General features: G+C 38.6%; 1 protein-coding gene across 1 annotated transcript; it reads right to left on the minus strand.

Annotated features, from left to right (window-relative positions):
- Positions 1-483: 483 nt before the first annotated feature.
- On the minus strand, positions 484-9,845 carry LOC146323335 (FAST kinase domain-containing protein 3, mitochondrial-like). The gene is made up of 10 exons (XM_084724190.1): positions 9,707-9,845; positions 7,508-8,353; positions 5,970-6,120; positions 5,639-5,826; positions 4,720-4,888; positions 3,216-3,301; positions 2,928-3,099; positions 2,404-2,473; positions 1,460-1,574; positions 484-751 (listed from the first exon to the last, which is right to left on the minus strand). Exons 2-10 carry the CDS (start codon positions 8,324-8,326, stop codon positions 647-649), a joined length of 1,875 nt encoding a protein of 624 aa, XP_084580316.1. The 5' UTR covers positions 8,327-8,353; positions 9,707-9,845; the 3' UTR covers positions 484-646.
- Between the last annotated feature and the right edge of the window lie 10,312 nt (positions 9,846-20,157).

A 20,157-nucleotide genomic window follows, 5' to 3' on the forward strand; every position in this document is an offset into this window, starting at 1 on the left:
CATAAACAGATACAAGGAAGGCAAATGCTACTCAATATTTACACGTTATATTTTGTATTCAGATCATCACAATCTCGTCTGATTAGCATAATAAATTAACAGCAGAATACAACAGCAGCCTGTATTATTATCATATTTTTCTGTCCATTGCTCCCTGAAGGGGTCATCGTTGTCACTACAGCCAGTAAAAATTAAAACGGAGCAAAGTTCAGGTCGTAAGGTGCGAAAACAAAAACAATCAGAGACGAATCATTTCAGCTGTTCAAACTACTCCTCGTTAGCAGCTGCATTTTCACAGGGATTTGATTTAACTTCATCTTTACAAAAAAAGACGTCCAATCTCAATTGACACTTTGATATCAGATGCCTTGGTGTTAGTAAAACAATCCATTGGCATTTTTTTTACTATGATGCTCAAAACAAGGCACAGAATATCACTCTTTTACTTTACAGTAACTTTAGTTATTGGCACTTAAATGTAAATTTGCAGCTTCTTCATATTGTACACAACAAGTGTGCATCACTCGGCTAAATGTCCAGACAGTTCACTGAGAGGTTATTTGATTTATACTGTGACATGAGGATCAACCAGTAAAAGTCACTGAGGAATCTTTGGCTGAACTTTTGTACTCAACTTGTCAGGCGACTAAGATCTGTGACTGAACTTGAAGATGGTGGGAAAGATCTTGTTGTGGAGATATTGGACCTGTTCCTCCTCAGTTCCCAGCTTCTCAAACTCAAAGTAAGGGATCTGCAAGAGATGAAAAGCAGAGATATTAATGGGCGTTCTGTTAGTGACCAACTTTTGGGACATCAGGGCTTGATGAGGAAAACTCTGGAGGAAAAATTAACATAATTCAGATTGTCATAGTTTAAAATGCAGCAATTCCTTAAACATTTCATTGTTTTACATGGATTTCCAGATCTCTGAATTCTCCTATGGTGTGACTGTTGCAAGCCATCCATCCAGTGTGACACAGTTACTGACGTTTTGATTTTGGGCAGTTCCACAAAAAACTTGATTTAGTAGAAGGACCCCATTCAAGCCCATGACATCTGCATGTGGTAGGTTTTTGTCTCAGAACTGTTCAACTATTCAGACCACTATAAACAAGTACATTTTATTGCCCTTTAACGCGACACCCCTAAATTGTGTTTTTAATTACAAACTGGATGCAAAACTATATAATTATGGGAAATTATGCAAACATGTCTTGCTATCTGCTAATGATAATTTAACCAGAAACAGCACGATCATTAACTGACGCAAAAGGCTGAAATGTCCTCTGATGTGACACCTGTATTATGTGTAACACCAGATATCATTTCGGTCAGGCTCTAATAAATTAAATAACTGCAGAGTTTACCAGGACAAAGCTACAAATTATGTGAAGCGCTTCACAACTTTTGACAGCGTCCTTAAGGAATTACTAAGTTTAACAGATTTTCTCATGCATACCTGCACCACCTCATAGCCCATCCTGCGGAGGTGTCTCCTCTTAGTGGCTTCCTTCCCCAGCAGGTGGTGTGTGTTGCTGCAGAAACGGTTCTGACCATCCAGACACAACGCCATCCTGAACACGGACGAGACATGAAGGAAGAAGTTCAGTCATTTAGGGCAGTGTTCCCCAACCCTGTTCCTCAGGGACCCACTGCCCTGCATGTTTTAAGTTTCCCTGCTCCAACACCACCTTATTCAAATGATCAGGTTGTCCTCAGGTGTCTGTAGAGGCTTGATGATGAGCTGATCATTTGAATCAGGTGTTTTGGAGCAGGGAAACATATAAAACATGCCGGGCAGTGGGTCCCTGAGGAACAGGGTTGGGGAACACTGATCTACATGTATATAGACTCTACAGATGAACTTTACTCTGTATGATTACGTCCCGTCTTATCAACTCTGTCCTGAAGACAACAGATGGAACTGTTACAAATTAAAGCGCTGGATGTTAATAGAATTTGAAGTTAAGCTAATGCACATCTAATCACTTGCTACAGTAAGGTAATGAGATGAATGAATTATCTGTAGAGACTAACCCTCTGATTTTTCTAATAATTATAATAATAATTTTTTTTTTTTTTTTTGTTTCTCTTCCTCAGTTGTTGTTTGTGTTACTGCTGGTATTTTATTCTTAGTTTGTTTACTGACTGGGTGAAAAAAGTGAAAGATGGGATAAAGGGTTACACTGGCTGAAGGTTGTCAAAAAATGTTTTAACTTTAAGAAAATTAATTGTAAACTTAAAAGTATGTAATTCCATTTATCAGGTCTCCTATATATAATAATGATATGAATTTGTATTTATCAAGAAGTGTTACTTTTTTATATCCCTCGAACAATAAGTTCTTGCTTGTCTGTTGATTTATGTTATTTTTGGTTAAATTAAAAAAAAATGTGTTTTTACCTTCTGTAAGTTTGATCCCACTGAGACAGAGGCAGAACATATCCCTTCTCATCCAGGCAGATTTCCACATCTGAAAAACAAACATGTTGTCAGTGAGCAGTACAGCAGGAGTAACAAGGTGCAATAAAAAACACGTTGGGTTCAGGTTGGACACAGACGACATGAGACACATGTTTGGTTCTTTGTGGAAGCTGAACAAAAAAATGTCACAAAAATCTATTTCAGCAGGATAACAAGTAATGTTCTCAACAAATAAAGGTGATGCTGATGTTCAGTTGTCATATTAAATTGACATTTTCTCAAATTGACACAGAAGAAGATTTTTTGTGTCAAGTTGTAATTATGAATCTGAGCAAACAAAAATCACGTGGCGTTTCTCAGGCCTCTTCTGTGCTCTCCCTTGCATTGTAATGTTTTATTTTAATTAATGTCTAAGCACTTTGAATTTCCTGTGTCTGCGTGGTGCTCTGTGAATAAACTTGTCTTGTCTTACAGTTGTGTTTATTGGTGTGATTATTGCTCACCTATAGTGTATCCGCTGTGAGTAAAGATCCTGGTGGAGTAAAACTTTCCTCCCAGCAGCTGTGTGAGAGGCCCTTTGACCTGTTTGTACAGGAGACTCTCCATAGGCGTCTCAAAGACCTGGTCCACCGAGGAGAACTTCTTCACATGGAGGGCGTACGGCAGCCTGGGACCCTGAAGAAGACATTTAAGATTAAGAAGACACTGTTATTTTTCCATAAGTAAAATGAAAAGACACTGCAGCTACTGTCAGTGCTCTGACTTTAAAAACTGAGTAAGTTGATGCTCACCCGGTAGAAATCACATTCTAATGAGGTGGACAGATAGAGCTGTGTCAGTTGTCCCAGTGCGTTCCTGTCCAATGGCTCCCCCTGTGCTGTAGGACGGACAAGGACAAGTTACATCACAGACATTACATGCACACACATGACTTACATACATGTTACAGACCGGCATGATGTACATCCATGTGCAGAATAAACAGCTTCTAACAAAATCTTTTAACCTCAGTGTGTCTCTAAGTGGAGTGAAACACCTGCATGAACAGCTGTGGTGTCTGGTCTGCGTTGCACACCAGGACTGTCACAATATTTAACAACACAATTACTGCGGCCAAAAGTGTAAATAACAACATTATTGTGATACTTACAGAAAATTTGAAAAAGATAATTATGTAATCAGTCAAATTCATCTTTAAATTAGCCGACTGTGTGCTTTGTCTCTCTTTGGTAAATTAATTAAAGGCTAAAACAAAGAAAATGATTTAAGATTATAAAATATGCTGAAGAGGAACAGGACTATTCACACTATTATGATTCATTTGATTTTTTCCAGTGTCATGGTAATTGTCAAGCACCAAAAATTTAATCTTAATCTAACATAAACTCTGATCAGAGTTTAAAAAAATAGGCTTAAAATAAGTAAACCCTGATTTAAAATTAAGCAGAGCTCTGTTGCACAATTAAAAACTAATCTGTGGGAAATACAAGTTTACTGATGCAAACCAAAATTAATCAGAGATTTACCTTTATGAAGATGCTTAGTTAATAAAAATGAACAAATACTAAATGTGAGTGCTGTCGGGACGTAGTGAAAATAGATGAGTGGAGAAAACTGCTGACTTTTCATCTGCTCTGTGTTCTTCAACACAATGACAACTAGCTAACTATTTAGTTAACAAACCAAAAAAACTGAACACATATTGTTTGTTAGCTGGATAACAGTCAACAAAACGTTACATTGTTTACTAACTGGCTCAAAAAAAGTACAGTACAGTAAGTTACATCGTTTTCAAGATGGCTAAAATATAAACAAAAATGTTACATTGTTTGGTAGCTCGCTAAAAAGTAAGTTAGTCTAGTTAAACCATCTCAAGTGTGGGTTTAAAATTATTACTGGATCACAGTTGGGACTAGATTTAAGTTTTGGTGCCACAGAATTTAACTGAATCTTGAGATTGATTTAGATTAAAACATAAACTGAGGTTTGAAAAAAGGTCTATTTTTAATTTTAACATAGTTTTGAAGTTTAGTGTGATATAATCTAAAAGTTAAGCCATGATTTAATCTGGTGTAAACATTAACCCTTGTTAATGTAACAGCCTAGTAAGTCTATTTTCATGACGCCTTTAACGCTCAGTTTCTGACACACAGAGGTTTTAGCATCGAGTTTCTGGTGTTCCTCTTTATTGAAACAACGAGCAGACTGACACTACGCACGTCTCCTCTCTGAACCCTCCTCAGACAGGAAACAAAGGAACGCCAGATGATCGCGGCGAGTAAGCCTCACACGTACCTTGCAGCCTCTGCAGGAAGTATGGGCTGAACACTTTGGACATGTAGTTGAGCGGGAAACGTTCCAGGTGGATGCAGGCATGCAGCACCTCTATCAGGGAGCGAGGCTGGAACTGAGAGAACCGTGTTGACAGAATGTTCTCCAGCTTCTTAAACATCTGGCTGGAACACTGAGGAATAAATGATAGATCAATCAGAACAGCAAAGCATCAGCAAACATCTTGAACTCTGCATCATGGCGGTTCTTTAGATATTTGTTTGTGTTGAGTGGCTATGTTTCGTGACGTGGTATCAGGTGTGGAGTATCGGAGTAGTTTTATGAGTATGAGTACATGAGGACAGTATCAGACCGATACGTGATGCTGGTATCAGTGCATCCCTACTTTCAGAGATAAAAATGCTTTGATTTTTGTAAAACTTAATGCCTGTCCTTCTATTATTCCATCATTTTTAATAGAGCCCAGATACTGGACCTTCAGGGGCAGGTGCTGATATTAGGAAATAAAAAAAGTTATGTTATTGATATATTGGCTGCAATACTTTATTCATATGCACAGATTCCAGAAGTACATCAGTGAAACACTGAAACACTAAACCTTCAGTGGCATTTTTAATAATTATTAATTAAATATAAATTTTAAAAACACAAACGGAACAACTTGAGTTGAGAAAAAAAATCGAATTAACAAAAAATGCTGCTTAAAAAACAAAATAAAATCATAAAATTTCATTATGTTCTGTACAAAAATATCAGAAAACAGAAAACTGTACACGCTGATACAGATATAAACCAACACAGCTGTGCTGGGCTGATCGATATATATCTGTCTGGATCTCAGTATAAACTTTTAAAAGGACCCATGGTTGTTTTCCACACTGCTCATTCTAGTCTCCAGTCTTTCATCACAGGCAGCGCTCACCTGTGGCAGGTAGTTGAGTCTCCCCATGGCGACTATCTGTTTGGCGATCTGAAGGGTGGCGTGCCTCTCAGCGTGGAGCACAAAGTTCTCAGCCACGGCTTCAAAGATCGGCTCGGAGCGGCACCTCATCTGCAGGCAGTACTCCATGACGGTGCTGATCAGCTCTGGATCGCACTTCCCCAGCCTCCCTGACACACACAGCACACAACTTCACGCTTAACAACAATTTTCTTTAAGTTCATTTCTGCCAGGAAGCGGCACAAACATCACTGTGACTAAAACTAGACGATGCATCTGTTTCACTGGGGAGGTTGAAGAAAATGAACCACACCTGGGAGATGTTTCTCCATAGCAGCCAGGAGCTCCTCATCATGCTGTCCCAGGATCATCAGAGCAGACAGAACCTTAATGACTTCATCATCACTGAAAGCTTTAAAGACCCGCGACGCTCTGTGACTCAGCCTCAGCACCAGAGAGATGGCCTGTCCAACAAAGATCAGCATCCTCAGATAAGACTCAACAGAGCAGGACAGATCCACACCACTACATCTGTTCTGGTCGGAGTAAAGAAACTAACTTCAAGACAAATAAAACATTCATAGCATCCTTTAAGGAACCTACATCACACAGCTTTAAAGGTAAAGTTCACCCCAAAATCAAAAATACAGATGTTTCCTCTCACCTGATCCATCTACATCATCTTCATCATTTTTCAGGCCACATACTTTAGCTAACAGAGGCAGGGCAGGGATTTTATCTTTTAATTAAATTTGAATTTGCTTTTACTCACTGCTTCTAAGCCAGCAGCAGGTGTAGAAAGGCTAATATTAGTTGTGTTAGCCTCATGTTTTGCAGTTTCACCGATCCACAGGAGCGTCTGTACATTAAACTCTGAGAAGCTCCGTCTGAAGAACCTTTATCTGGATTGGTTTGGTGTGAGTTTTGGATGTTCTGGCTGTAGAGAGATGTCTGCCTTCCCTTGAATATAATGGAACTACAGCTGCAACTTGAGAAAAAAAATCTCTGATTTCAGTTTCTAAAATAAGAATAATTTACTCCTTTACGACAGTTAACTGAATACTTTTGAGGCATGAACAAAATAAGACATTTGAGGACGTCATCTTGGGATATGGGAAGCATTATTTTCACCATTTTCTGACATTTTATGGACCAAACAAAAATGATCAGTGGTAATCATGGTTGCAGCTCTAAACAGAACAGGGTGGCACTCTTCTTATGGTTCTCCGAGCGCCAAAAAAAAAAAAAAATACATCTCAAAAACACAACAGCCATGTCTCTTTTTAGAGATCATGACTCAAGATAATTCACAGACCACACTGTGAGCAGCTTCATGTACGAACTATTGTATTTCTACTGAACTACACCCGTCAAGTGCACCACTGCGCAGAAGGAAGGAAGTGTGCATCTGCTCATGGAGGAGAGGCCTGACAGCTCGGGGTGTAAACATTCATGGCGTCCTCCATGCCTGAGCTGTAACCTCTCCTCCATGAGTAGATGCACATTTCCTTCTGCATGGTGATACAGTGTCACAATCTTCCATGTTTTCATTTAATTTGTCAGTTTTAAGGTCATGATTAGATTTAATTTTTTGATTGAAATATTTTTAGCACAGATGCCGTTGCCAACTAAAAACCCTTCAAGGTGGTTCAAGGCCTCGTTGCTTCCTGCTGGGGGTCCTGCACTACTCTGTCAGGGTTTATTTCACAATCAGGTCCTGCTCACTGTACATTATTCCTTACATAAACAGAAAATACATATGCATTTTTAATTTTGGGGTGAATTATCCCTTTACCAAACATTAAGGTGTGAGAAGAAGTGAAATCTCTGAATCCCAGAGGAGATGTTTACCTGTCTCTGCTGCAGCTTCAGCAGCAGCTGCAGGATGTCACTGAGCTGTCCAGCTCTGAGACGGTGGACGAGCCTCTGTGTGTGTCTGTGCAGGGAGGACAGCAGGAGCGTCTGCTGCTGGCTGGCCGGGTCGTGACACAGAGCCAGCAGGGAGTAAACCCTGACAGCCTCGCTGGGAGAGACCACGTCCTCCTCCACAGCCACACCTACAGAGTCCAGGACCTCCATCACCACGACCGACTGGCGGCCTTCCAGGGCGTGCGCCACCTCGCCCAGGTGGCAGAGCTGAGCCACCCCGACGTCCCTGCTCGACAGGAGCTGCAGAGACTCATTCATCAGCCTGTGGACCAGAGGGCTGCGAGCGTCCAGGCCAGATTCAGCACACGCTCCGAGTAAAGTGGCCAGTCCCTCTGCTCTGTCACTGCTGGGGAGGTGAGCCAGCCTGGAGCACAGCTCAGGGATCACCTCCCCCTCAAACAGGGACCGGATGTTGACCAGCGCGGCCGCTCTGCTCTGTGGTTTGGCGTACGGGCTGTAAGGAGAAAAACGAGGGCGTCTGCACACCGTCAGTTCATCCTCTCTCCTCCCTGGTACGGGCGGAGGGGCGGGCGGAGGGGCTGCGCTCACCTGCTGCACCGCCGCTGTGTTCACGTGCGTGCCGTGAAAAGCACGCACGCACGGCTGCCGCACCACGACAGACGTGCTGCTGGGAGAGTCGACGTTAGAACATCTGATCACCGGACTGCACAGAACCAGAGCTCGATGGAGAGGAGGACAGGCTGCTCTCACAGACGACGAGATACAGGCCAGAGACTTCATGTCTGTCTCTGATGTAACACCTCCTTCCTGTCGCAGAACAACAAACAGACAAACAACACAACAACAAAACAACTCAATTATATTAAGAACTTTTATTATATTAGAGCTGCAACGATTAATTGATTATTAATAGGCTTGGAAGGGTGATATTCCAATACAGTTACTAATGACTCAGGCTGCAACTACCAATTATTTTCATAGTTGATTAATTTTCTTGATCATTCGATTGCCTATAAAATGTCAGAAAATTGAGAAAAATATTGATCAATGTTTCCAAAGGTTTGCTGTCAGACAGGAGCAAAGAAACAAAAAAAAAATATTCACATTTCTATTAATCGATCATTTGATTAATCATTGCAGCTTCACTAATAACCTTTTAACATTCAAGTCAGCGACCTAATTCAAGTATCACACCATTACAGTAAAGTAACTTGATTACTTTAAGTTACTCTTGGTTACATTGATATAAAATGTGGTGAAATTGTTGCTCCTGATATATTTTATGTTTGTTGTTTGGTTCATTTGTTTGTTGAGTTGCTCCTTACTTTGTTGTGTGCAATCGATTGATTTACAGATGAAGACAAAAAAAAGTTTCCATCCAGTGTAACTTTTTTTTATTTGGCAGTTTCAGATCAGAGTTGTGTTGAGACTCATTCAGTAAATTTGTAATCCTGATACGCATCCCCCCGTTCTTACTAAACTGTAATCTGATTACATCTTCTCTATGTGTAGCTGTAATGGAATACAGTTACCTTTTAATGTATCCAGATTATGTAACCCTGTTACATGGACCCCCCACCCTGACCATTAAGACATTTCTGGGTGTCATCTTAGACTGATCAACATGTTTCAGCATTTTCTGACATTTTATAAACCAAAACAACTAATCAATTAATCGAGATAATTAATCGATGATGAAAATAATCATTGCAGCCCTGATCTGTTCAATAGAGCAACTTTCATTCATAACATGTAAGTCAAAGTGCTTCAGAGTGTGACATTAAAACAACAGCATGACAGGACTAAAACAGGCTGAATAAATTCATTAAAAATACATAAAATAGAGTGAAACAATGAATAAAAGCAGCAGTGTGTCATAAACACAAAGTAAATTCTGGAAAATAGAATAAAAGATGCTCTCAGAGGCAGTAAAAAAAAGTCACCGTCAGTTTTTTTTTATGTTTTAAACAGTTTGACTGTAAAATCGACTGACGAGAGAAAGAAAGAAAAGAAACGAGAGTTAAACGGTTTCACACAAGTCAACTTCACAACGAACATGGCGGATTTTACGTGTTTTTTAGTCTTCTTAATAAATGAAACTTGAGTGAAATCTGTCAGAAAAGCATTTCAACAGTGTGTTTGTGAGTGAAGAAGACTCACCTTCAGCTGCAGAGGAGCGTTATGAAGAAGAGGAGCTTCTTCATGTTACAGAAGACTCGTTTGGTAACACGTTGTGTAACAATCCATGTGTTTACAGGTGCTGCCACCTGCTGGTCAAACCGCAGACTGCAGGCCGGAACATCACCACGTGCTCACGTGATCTTTGATTGGATGGTGACACTCCGGATGGTGATGGGGAGGTGAGGAGGAGGAAGAGGAGGAGGAGGAGGAGGAGGAGGAGGACTCTGTAGTCCAGGTGAAGACACACAGGAGTTTAACGACCTGTCTGTCCCTCGTTCTTCTTCAGCATCATTTCATCTTCATATCCTGATTTAATGAGCTGAAAAAGAGATTTAAAGTCATGTACTAAATAAATTAATTAATCTTTATTTGTAGAGTACTGTTAAAACACACAGTGACAAAGTGCTTCACAAAAACACAAAGAAAATATAAAAAATAAAAAATAAAATTAATCCTGTACCAAAACATACAGCAGAGTCAGTACAGTAAGAGACAGCTATAATTATAACTAACAAACCACCAAACAGACAAACAAACAAACAAACATCTATTAAATTATGTAACCAGTTGGATTTCAGGAATATAATTTTAATGAGCTAAAAAAAAGTTTATTAATGTCATGTACTAACTAACTAAATAACTACTCAACTAACTCAATAAATAAATGAATACATTTTTTTTTTTTTTATACAGCACTTTTTTAAAAACACAGTTACAAGTCTTTCACAAAAAACACATGTGCACAAATACAAAAATAAAAATAAAAATAGGCCTGTAGAGCACAGCAGAGTAAGAGACAGACCAAATAAATAAATGTCTACAAAATGCTTTAATTTGTTATATTTCAGGAATATAACAAAAATATAACAAATAAACAAAAATAAAACAAATAAATAAAAAATATAACAAATAAACACAGAATACATTCATTTATTGACCTCAAAGAAATGGAAAATAAATCTCTACAGTCTGAAAATGCTTAATTCAACCTGTAAGATATATATTTTGTGTTGGGTGTTTTCTTTCTGTTTATGATTATTAAACCATTCAAATGTTTGAGCCATTCATAAAAACAACATCCTTTATGTCTGATAATACAGTTAGTTACAAAACCTTTTAATCTGCTAAAAGTTTATTTGAAATCTGCTCTTCAAATAAACCTTTACATATTAATCAGTATTTATTTGTGTGTGAATTAATAATCTGCAAACTTATCACATTCATTACATTTATCCTTTTCCTTTAAACAGTTTTATTCAGTTGTGTTGCTGCAGTGAAAGTTTCAGTAAAACTTTGTTTGCTGTCAGTTAATAAACACACAAACAGCAGTGTGAGTTCTGCTCAGTTAGCAGAACATGGAAATGATTAATCTGCACAAATGAAGCCACTGGAGGTCAAGTTCAAACTTCAAAGTTGTTTCTGTGATCTGTGTCTTCTTCTTCTTCCTCCTGCTTCAAGCGTCCATCAACAGTTTTAACATTCACCACTAGATGGAGCTGCTTACAAACAAACTGACTCACCTCACAGTTCACGTCAAGCCTCAAGTCTCCACTGAGCTTCATGTCCACATCCTGAAGTTTGATCAGACACTTTGAACTTCCGAAGTTTTTGAAAGTTGAAATGCTGCAAAGTTATTCTAGGGACGAAATCTAGTTTTCTAAACTTCAAACTACTTTATTATTTAAAAAAAAAAAAAGGAAGAGAGAAAACTGACAATGAAAACTGACAAAATGTAATATTCAAATGGTCACATGCCAGCAAAAATGTATTTAAAATATAAGTTTTCTGCAAATTGCGTCCACTTGTCCACAGGTCATACATACACTGAAATAAAATATAATAAGAATAAAATAAAATAAAATAAAATAAGATACCCACTATTTGTTGAAAAGTCCATAGAAATATCAGCTTAAGTTTTATGTCCATTAGTCAAGAAGCAATCACAACTTTTTATTCAGTGAAACACAGAGTTGAGTGATATTACTGTTATATCAATATGATGATGAGACGAGATATCAAACTGAATATGATTATATTGTGATAAATATTGTTTCCAGCTGTTCTATTATGTTTTAACCCATACTGTCATTATATCCACATTATTGATGATTATTTATCAAAAACATCATTGTCATTGACCAATACAATCTTAATTATGAGATTCGATTTTAATCTGTATCACCCAGTAGTTTAATCAATGAAATACATCATATTCTATTAAATCTTCAAATATTTGCACTATTTAAGAATTTATAGGATTTTATTTCAGAGAAAATGTGTATATCTATATATATATCGCATGTCACAGTATAGAGAAACTATCAAGATATTATTTATAAGCAATATGCCTCTTTTGTTCTGATATGTACAGAGTCTATCAATCAATCAATCGATCAATCAGACAGTATTTACATAACACTTTTCATACAAACAAAGACTAAAATAAGAAATGCACTCATTAAAATCAGGAGCCAAAAGTGAGGAAACAGCAGAGGCAGGATAAAAAATCAAAACAGGAAATATTTTAAATGATAAAAGAAAGAATATATCAGCTGGAAAAACAGACTAATAAAAATAAATTAATTAACAAATACACAATAAAATAATAAAGTTCAATTAAAAGCCGGGTCTTGAGTTTGCTTTTAAAAATACACAGCCCAGAAGACCAGAGGGTTCTTGAGGGTTCTAGTCTAAAACGCAGCGTTGGCTTTTATTTAGCAACACTTGCAGAACACATGTTCCTCTGCATGTTTTTCTTGTGTCATAAGGTTGATGTTGTGTTGATCTGTTTGTAATCACAATCACATTCATTTATTGAAGAGACGAGGCCCTCGGTTGTTCTTCAAACAGACAGATTCTTGATTCATTAAACGGGGGATTTTACTGACGAGTATAGATTCTGATATTGGAGTTAAAGAAGGTCGATGCTGGAATGTGCTTCTGTTAGAAAATCCTCTGTGTGTGTGTGTGTGTGTGTGTGTATGTGTGTGTGTGTGTGTGTGTGTGGCTGCTGAGACGCAGTGTAGTGAATGAAGGCTGATCCAAAAGTCATCTGCACCCCATATCTCTGAGACAATCTGTGTGTGTGTGTGTGTGTGTGTGTGTGTGTGTGTGTGTGTGTGTGTGTGTGTGTGTGTGTTACCCATCTGGCCGGTTCCCTCTCTATCTCTTTGCAGCACCACAAGCCCTCTGGACACGAGTTGGACAAAGAAGAAAGAGCAGAAAGACCCAGAGCTTTCAAATGGAGAGCATGGCAGACCTGATAAGATCTGTTATAATAAAGTTACTGTTCTGCCGGTAATGCTGATGAATCACACTGAATAGTCACTCTGGCTGTCTGTCCCTGTGTGTATGTGTGTGTGTGTGTTGTGAAACTGGAGTGAGTAAACATTATGTAAGTTTTTGTTTTCTTGAGAAAATACATTAGTGTTGCTGTAAAGAAAAGTTGAGGAAACTCAATTTCAGGGCACTAAATTTCTGAGTTTTGAATCAAAAACAAACTCTGAAAGGAGAAATCTGTAACATATTTACTATAATTTACCATAAAATGACCATGATAGGAATATTATGTTAAGGAAACATGCTAAACAGCGCTACAGCTGCAGCAGTGTCCACCTTTTAAATTTCCATTCCGGGCCGGAAGAACTGTTTCAGTTTGCCTGTTTCACGTTGATTACAGTTCAAATTAATGCTGAATGTTCGCCGAGTGAGTGAGTGTCTGTGTATGAGTCATAAGAAATCATTAATAATCTTTCAGAAGAGGTAGATTTTTGTAACGGTTTAAATTGAGCAAAATGGTAATGGGGTTTGGCAGGCAGTGAGTGTGTGTTTTTTGTTATTTTGTTGTTTAGTTTTTCAGGAGGAGACGGGAACAACTCTCTTCAACCATAGATTAAATATGAAATAGAGATTCCACCTGTTTAATATCCTGTCTACAGCTCCGACTCGTTGCGTGTCCAAAAATGAGCACTGCTTTTCAAACAATTGCTTGATTTAAGTTTAGAAATAATCTTTTGTCTTTAGATAAACTTGAATCTTTAGAAAGTTTTAGAAACCCAAAATATAATTTGTATTTAAAATTGTTCACGGTGAGCTGAGGCCCGATTTCTCGTTATTTTGGTGCTTGAAAATTAAATGGTTGCAAAAAACGTTCAGTTAAATCAGTGGTTAAATCACGCTAAACGACAACAATGTCATCTGCTGTTCTTAGTAGTAGTGGTAGTCATGAAGAATTATGGGTAACAGAAGACTTGTGCTGAGTTTACTGTGAATGTCTGTGGACAAAATAATGTTAACTAACATAAAAAAGCACTTAAACACTGAGCTGGTTTCATCTGGTCTGATATTAGTCAGTTTGCCATGTTTTTATTAAGACAACTCTCCATTTTTTTGTGTTTTATTGTTAGTAATTATGTCTTTTAGTATGACAGGCTAATAAAAATGAGACTCCATCTTTCCAGACAGAGCATGTCCTGTTTGTCCACAAGAGACGATGATTCTGCTTCATTATCCTTTGTTGTAGTTGTGGTACATTATTTTTTGTTGTTGATTTTTTTTCTTTTATAAATTTAATAGGTTTTGTTCTGTCTATTTTTATTTTAAAGAATTTCAAATAATCTCTGTAAAAATGTATTGTACAGATCAGTGTTTTAACTTTTTTCTGTGGACCCACGATGTTAAAATGACCAACCATCATTTCACAACAGGCCTTATCAATACGTTTTGGGAGATAAAGGGACGTTCTTGACCTTTTTTTTCCTGTCATTTCTGCATCATCTCACTGTTTTTATTTCCTGGAAAACAATATAATACTACTGCTTCATAAATGAGATAAAATAAGTGCATTTAATGGAATTAACAAGCTCTCATTGTTGTCCTCTCCTCAGTAAAACAATAAGGAAATTTTAAATGCTTTATGAAAATTGTGCTGCAGATATAAATCTTAAATTTTGTAAATTTCTTCCATAAAATCTGCTGACAGTTCAGAGTATAGTTTTATAGAAGATGTGGAGAAAGCGTGCACTGTTTGTCCACAAAAGACGATGATTCTGCTCTATTATCATTTGTCATAAATACCAAAAGAATAAACCTGCTGTGACTAAGCCTGAGCAGCTCCAAGAGTTTCATTTAGGCAGGAAACAAGTCACAGAGGTCACATGAACAAGAAAATCTGAACAAAACATCATGACTTGGCAAAACTTTTTTTCAAAATTTAAGAATCTGGATTAAAAGTCAACAATCTATTGAAGTAAGTTGCCGTGAAATTTTCAGTTTTTACACTTTTGAATTTATATTTCCAAACACTGGACTTTTTCAAAATAAAAATATTATGAAGACAAAAAGATGTTCCTTGTGCTCGTGAGTGAAACTGGCTAACATGTCGGAAACTTACAAAATGTTGTTAACACAGTGGAAACACATGTGAGGCACACATCTGTCCATGTACACACAAACACACAGTGTATGGGAATAACATCACACCACACACCACGCCAAATCTAATCTAATAATCAAAAGTTCAGCTGTGATGTTATCATTACTCACAAATGGATGTGACGCATTTGGAGAACATGTCCACTCTGTCTCCGTCTTGCCTAAATTATTGCTGCTATTGGATTAAAAATAACACAGTCCAAATGGTTAACTTTAGAGGGAAATTAGGAAAGTCTGGTGGTTCATCACATCGATACTCGAGTGTTATGAAACTTGACAGAAGATGTTGAAGTGCTTCTCTTGCATGTTAAACTTTAGTTCCAGTTTTTAAAAGATCAAAACATCCATATAATCAATAAAGGCGTTATTAGGTTTTCACACAGTCAGCGTTTCTTATGCACAGATTCTGTTTCAGAATTAACTGAATATGGAAGAAATGGAATATAATATTCATAAGTGGGTTTTCATTAACCTATAATGACCAGAAAATCTGAATCCTTGTTTTTTATTACCTTAGAATGAGCTGTTTATGTCTGCTGAAGGTCCTCAGATAAACCAAGCGCTGACTCTTTTGCGTTTTTTGCAGCCTCTGTAGATTCTCCTTCAGTATTTTGAAGGGCAAAGAAGAGTAGTAAAAGTACAAGAGTAGCAAAAATACTCTTTTACAAGTAAGAATTCTGCACTCAAAACTTAAGTCATGTATAAAGTATTATCTGTAAAAAGTACTTAAAGAATCAAAAGCAGAGCTCCATTCATCCATCCTTCCTTCCTCCCACAAGCCATTAGTCCGTGTCTTGGACATGTTGCCACATTCACACCTATGGCCAACTTCCAATCAACCTTTGGACTCTGGAAAGAAACCAGAGCACCTAGAAAAGCCACTGAAAAGCCCCAGCTGACACGTTTAAAAACCATGTCAGATGGTGCATCCTTTGATTATTGTTATAGCAACGTGTAAACAGCATTTTTAACTCTTTGAGAGGGATGTTTTTTCACTATTTTTTTTGGTCATTTAATTTGTAAAGATGAATCTATCTTCCTCCTGGAAGGCGCAACGCATGTGTGACGCAACACAACAGCGCACAACGTACCAGTGGACAGCACAGGGCAGCTGTCATTGCCATTTTCTGACAGTTGAAATTTTCTCACCCAGCATCCATGTTGTGCAGGTTGCAAATGTACTTGCACCCATCTGTGCACCCATGGGTGTGTCGTGGTGTGGTTAGATGTATTGTTGGCGCATTGCTAAAAAAAGGTGCATGTTTTTCCTGCTTTTCAAAGGGTGCATTAGTACGATGGTAAGATGTGCACACATAGGTGGGTTCATAAAACGTGCACACTCTGCTTGTAGGACACTGCAGTTATTGGTGAAGTCATAAAAATGAACATTCTGATCAATAGCAGATGGGTGGCAGGTGAGTGAAACAGGATGAAGAAAGAAGGTTCATCATATTTCACTCACCTGCAACCCATCTGCTATTAATCATAATAATGTGTCATTTTTATGACCTTGTTTGCTCGACTTGCAGGTTAACCACAGCTCCTGCATCACTACATGCAAATCACTTTAGCATCCCTGCTTCTCTGTCCTGACAAATCCATTATTGAAATAGCAATGTGCCAGAGGCAGGCGCACCTGGATCTTAAAGGGGATGGGAGATGCCATTCTGATTGGTTTCATTCATGTTACGCCAAAAGACACCTACGATTAATTAAGAGACTAAATACAACCCGTGTGCTCAGAATATGGTCGGTTTAAATGGTTAAGTTGAACATGCCCTAAATGCACTTGTGCCATGCACTTAATGGTTTATAGGTTATCAGTGTAAACCTTAAAGGTTCCCTGCGTTTTTGTAAACAAAGTTTTCATTAATATAATAAAACGCTGTGCGTGCATCCTTGAAGTCCAGCAAACATGTTGATTATAAATGTTTATTAAACCAGTTTTTCAAAATCTCTGTAACCTGCTTTGTTTAACTTGCAGTTTCTTCTTCTCTGCCTTTAATTGCTCATTGGCACATTATCGCCACCTGTAGATCAGTAGAATAGCATGAATCCACTGACAGGCAGTAGCCTATAGTTTCTCACTGCCGTTCTTCATTCTTCTTTCAATGTAGAAATACTATATAACTGATATAACTGATGCTATCACAGTTTCCACTGTACACTAACCTCTTCAGGAGCCGCCATCGACGCACCTGAACCCACACCTGTAGCTGGCCAGGAGTTCCTCCTGAGACACTGATTGGCTCGCACCAACTCTGGTGCAGACACAAATGGATAACTTGGAGCCTGGATGATAGATTTTCACATGATCTCATGAATCCAGCTGCCTTGTAACATGTCCCTACCAACATCCAGGGATTACTGAATAAGCCACTAACAATCATTTTGATCAAAAACAAGCTAAAAAGCTAAAACAGACTAAAACCAACCTTCAATCGGCATCAGGGTGAGTAGATAATGACTGAATTCTGATTTTTGGGTGAACTATCCCTTTAAATACACTTCTTGACTAAATGTAGTTGTTACATTCCTCCACAATTCACTATTAACTCAAAGCTATAAAATGCAAAGAAAGCTCAAGTTCTTTTATGTGTAATTCATCCTGTAAGTTTATGATGTGATTTCCTTTTAGTTCTGCCTTTAAAGCAGTAAAATGATTCTGTTAAAGATGTTACAAGAAATGCATTTCAAAAGCATACACTGAAGAAAAAAGTTGCCAGACCTGAGGGCAAAGACCTGAGGGTTGAGCTCAGACAGCATGTAGTTTGGTGTTTCCCCTCCTCCGCCTGTGTACAAATATGGCAGCGCAGGGTTCAGATTCCGTCAGAGATCACTCGAACAATTCAAATTCCTCTGGCAATTCAAGTGACGTACGATAGACGTTACTGAGAACAGATCTTTACCTGGTTCAATGGAACCTTCATGTTTAATATTGTCTCCGTGCAGAGCATACAGTGTTTTCTCCCCGATTACTGGTCAGCTGGTCGATTCCAAGTGTCTGCAGATTGTTATGAGCCAAATAATGTGTGTCCAATTATAATAGGTCACTGAGCCGACACTGGGCCAAGCCTGTGAGAGACAAAAGGAAAGATGTCTGAATCACACTAAATTATGTAGCTTTTGTTGACAGATTGCAGCCATTCGCAGTGAGAGGCAGTTGCCTGGAACCGGGTTTACTTTCATTACTTGCTGCAACAAGACCATCATTTTGCACAAGCTCAGTTCCTTCCTCTCTGAAAACAAACTTTCTGCTTTTGGACATGTAAAATCATGTGGCAGCGGGAGGTATCAATATTTTATACTACAGCCTCTCTCACACTTCGAGCGTGTGTGTGTGTGTGTGTGTGTGTGTGTGTGTGTGTGTGCCAGTTATGAAGGAATTTCATGAACATGCCTTTCTCCTGGGGATTCCAGGGATGACTGTGGTTTGTTTTAAAAAGGTTAGGGCCGTCATGTGTTTCTGATTTAGATCTAATTCGAGTTGTCATATAAAATATTACCTCGATGGGATTTCTATTCGTTTTCGATCGTAACCACCCCGGGAATGTGTTTTGTGGACTTAAACAGAGTGGGCGAGGCATTTTTCTGTGGAAACAAAAGGGCACACGTGTGGCACACGGAGAAAAAGACAGAGCGAGGGAAAGAGTAGGAGGGTGAAAGAGAATCACATCCAGAGATAGGTGGTGCATTCTGGCAGACAGTAGGAATCCATTTCACGCCCAGATGAAAGCAGTGTGAGAGGGGGAATGTGTGTGTAGCCTGTTGTATGATAGGTGTGGCAGGACAGGGGTTAGGCCTGTTAGCTTTTCCTGGGTGGAGGAGGGAGGGAGGGAACACTTCATAACCCGGACCAATGCTCTCTCAGTTCAATCAGTGACAGACCCAAGGGAAAACCAAAAGTTATTACAACCCATTGTTTATTTAGTTTTTTTTTCTGTGCAGATAAGGCTTCTCGTGCAAGACTGTCCATTAAAGTATGACACATATTACAGTATAAGACAATACTCCAGCACACTACGTCCACTGGTACTCTGGGACTTGTGTGACATTAAAGCAAGGGAGTAGAATTTGGTAGGGACAGTAGGGACATGTCCCTTAACCTGACAGGCCATCCACAGAAACTGTTTGGAAGGGGGCAGGTAAATCACCTGTGCTAATTACAGACACAAAAAAAGGCATTTTTAAATTTTGAAAGAGTGCATCCTTCCCCTTGTTATGCCTCACAATGGTTTGGTCTACCTGTGGCCATGTCTCTTTTTACTGTCAAGGTATGCAATATCTTCAGCAACTAGTGACAAACTTAGTGAGCCATTCAGACCATCAGGGGGGAAAGTGAGAAATTTGCACAAATCTATCATTATGCCATTTATTTCCATGCATGCTGTAATGTTAGTCAGCACTCCTCTGACAGCAGCACAGCATCTCTCCATCTCCAACTGCACTGAAATAGCCGCCTTTGCTTGGAAGTGGATTCGACAAAGTCCTGTTGTTCAGGAAGGGTCTAACATGACTGAAGTCTGGATTACACTCCACAGTGGACGGTACACGGAAATCAAAGCTGTGACACCCTGGAACCAGTGATGTGCAGATGGGCGTTAAGTTCATCTGAATCCACATGTACTGTGTGCATAAATCATCCACCTACCACTCAGCTGAAGGTACCGTTTTCTCCAGTTTAGAGACTCACACCTCTACCTGTCTCTGTACGATAAATAAACTTGAATGATGACAAGCAGCACAAGCTTTCCAGGTGATTTCTATATTGTGTCTTGCATTGATGCTTGAGTGTTTTCTTCAGTGATTTACCTTAATACATAGAGAAGTCATTTTAAGTGTTCCCATGCACACTTTAATGTCACTGCAGCAAATATCTCTAATATTTAAGCAGCAAAACTAAAGGCTAAAGTAATAAACTGGACAGGAGAGAGGAATCTCCAGAGGAAAAATAATTAAATAATCAAGAGCGCGGCTCTTCCTTGTAAGTAAATGCG

Source organism: Lutjanus erythropterus, chromosome 8, assembly GCF_056507025.1.
Source record: "Lutjanus erythropterus isolate fLutEry1 chromosome 8, fLutEry1.hap2, whole genome shotgun sequence".
In the NCBI taxonomy this organism is placed as follows: domain Eukaryota; kingdom Metazoa; phylum Chordata; class Actinopteri; order Lutjaniformes; family Lutjanidae; genus Lutjanus; species Lutjanus erythropterus.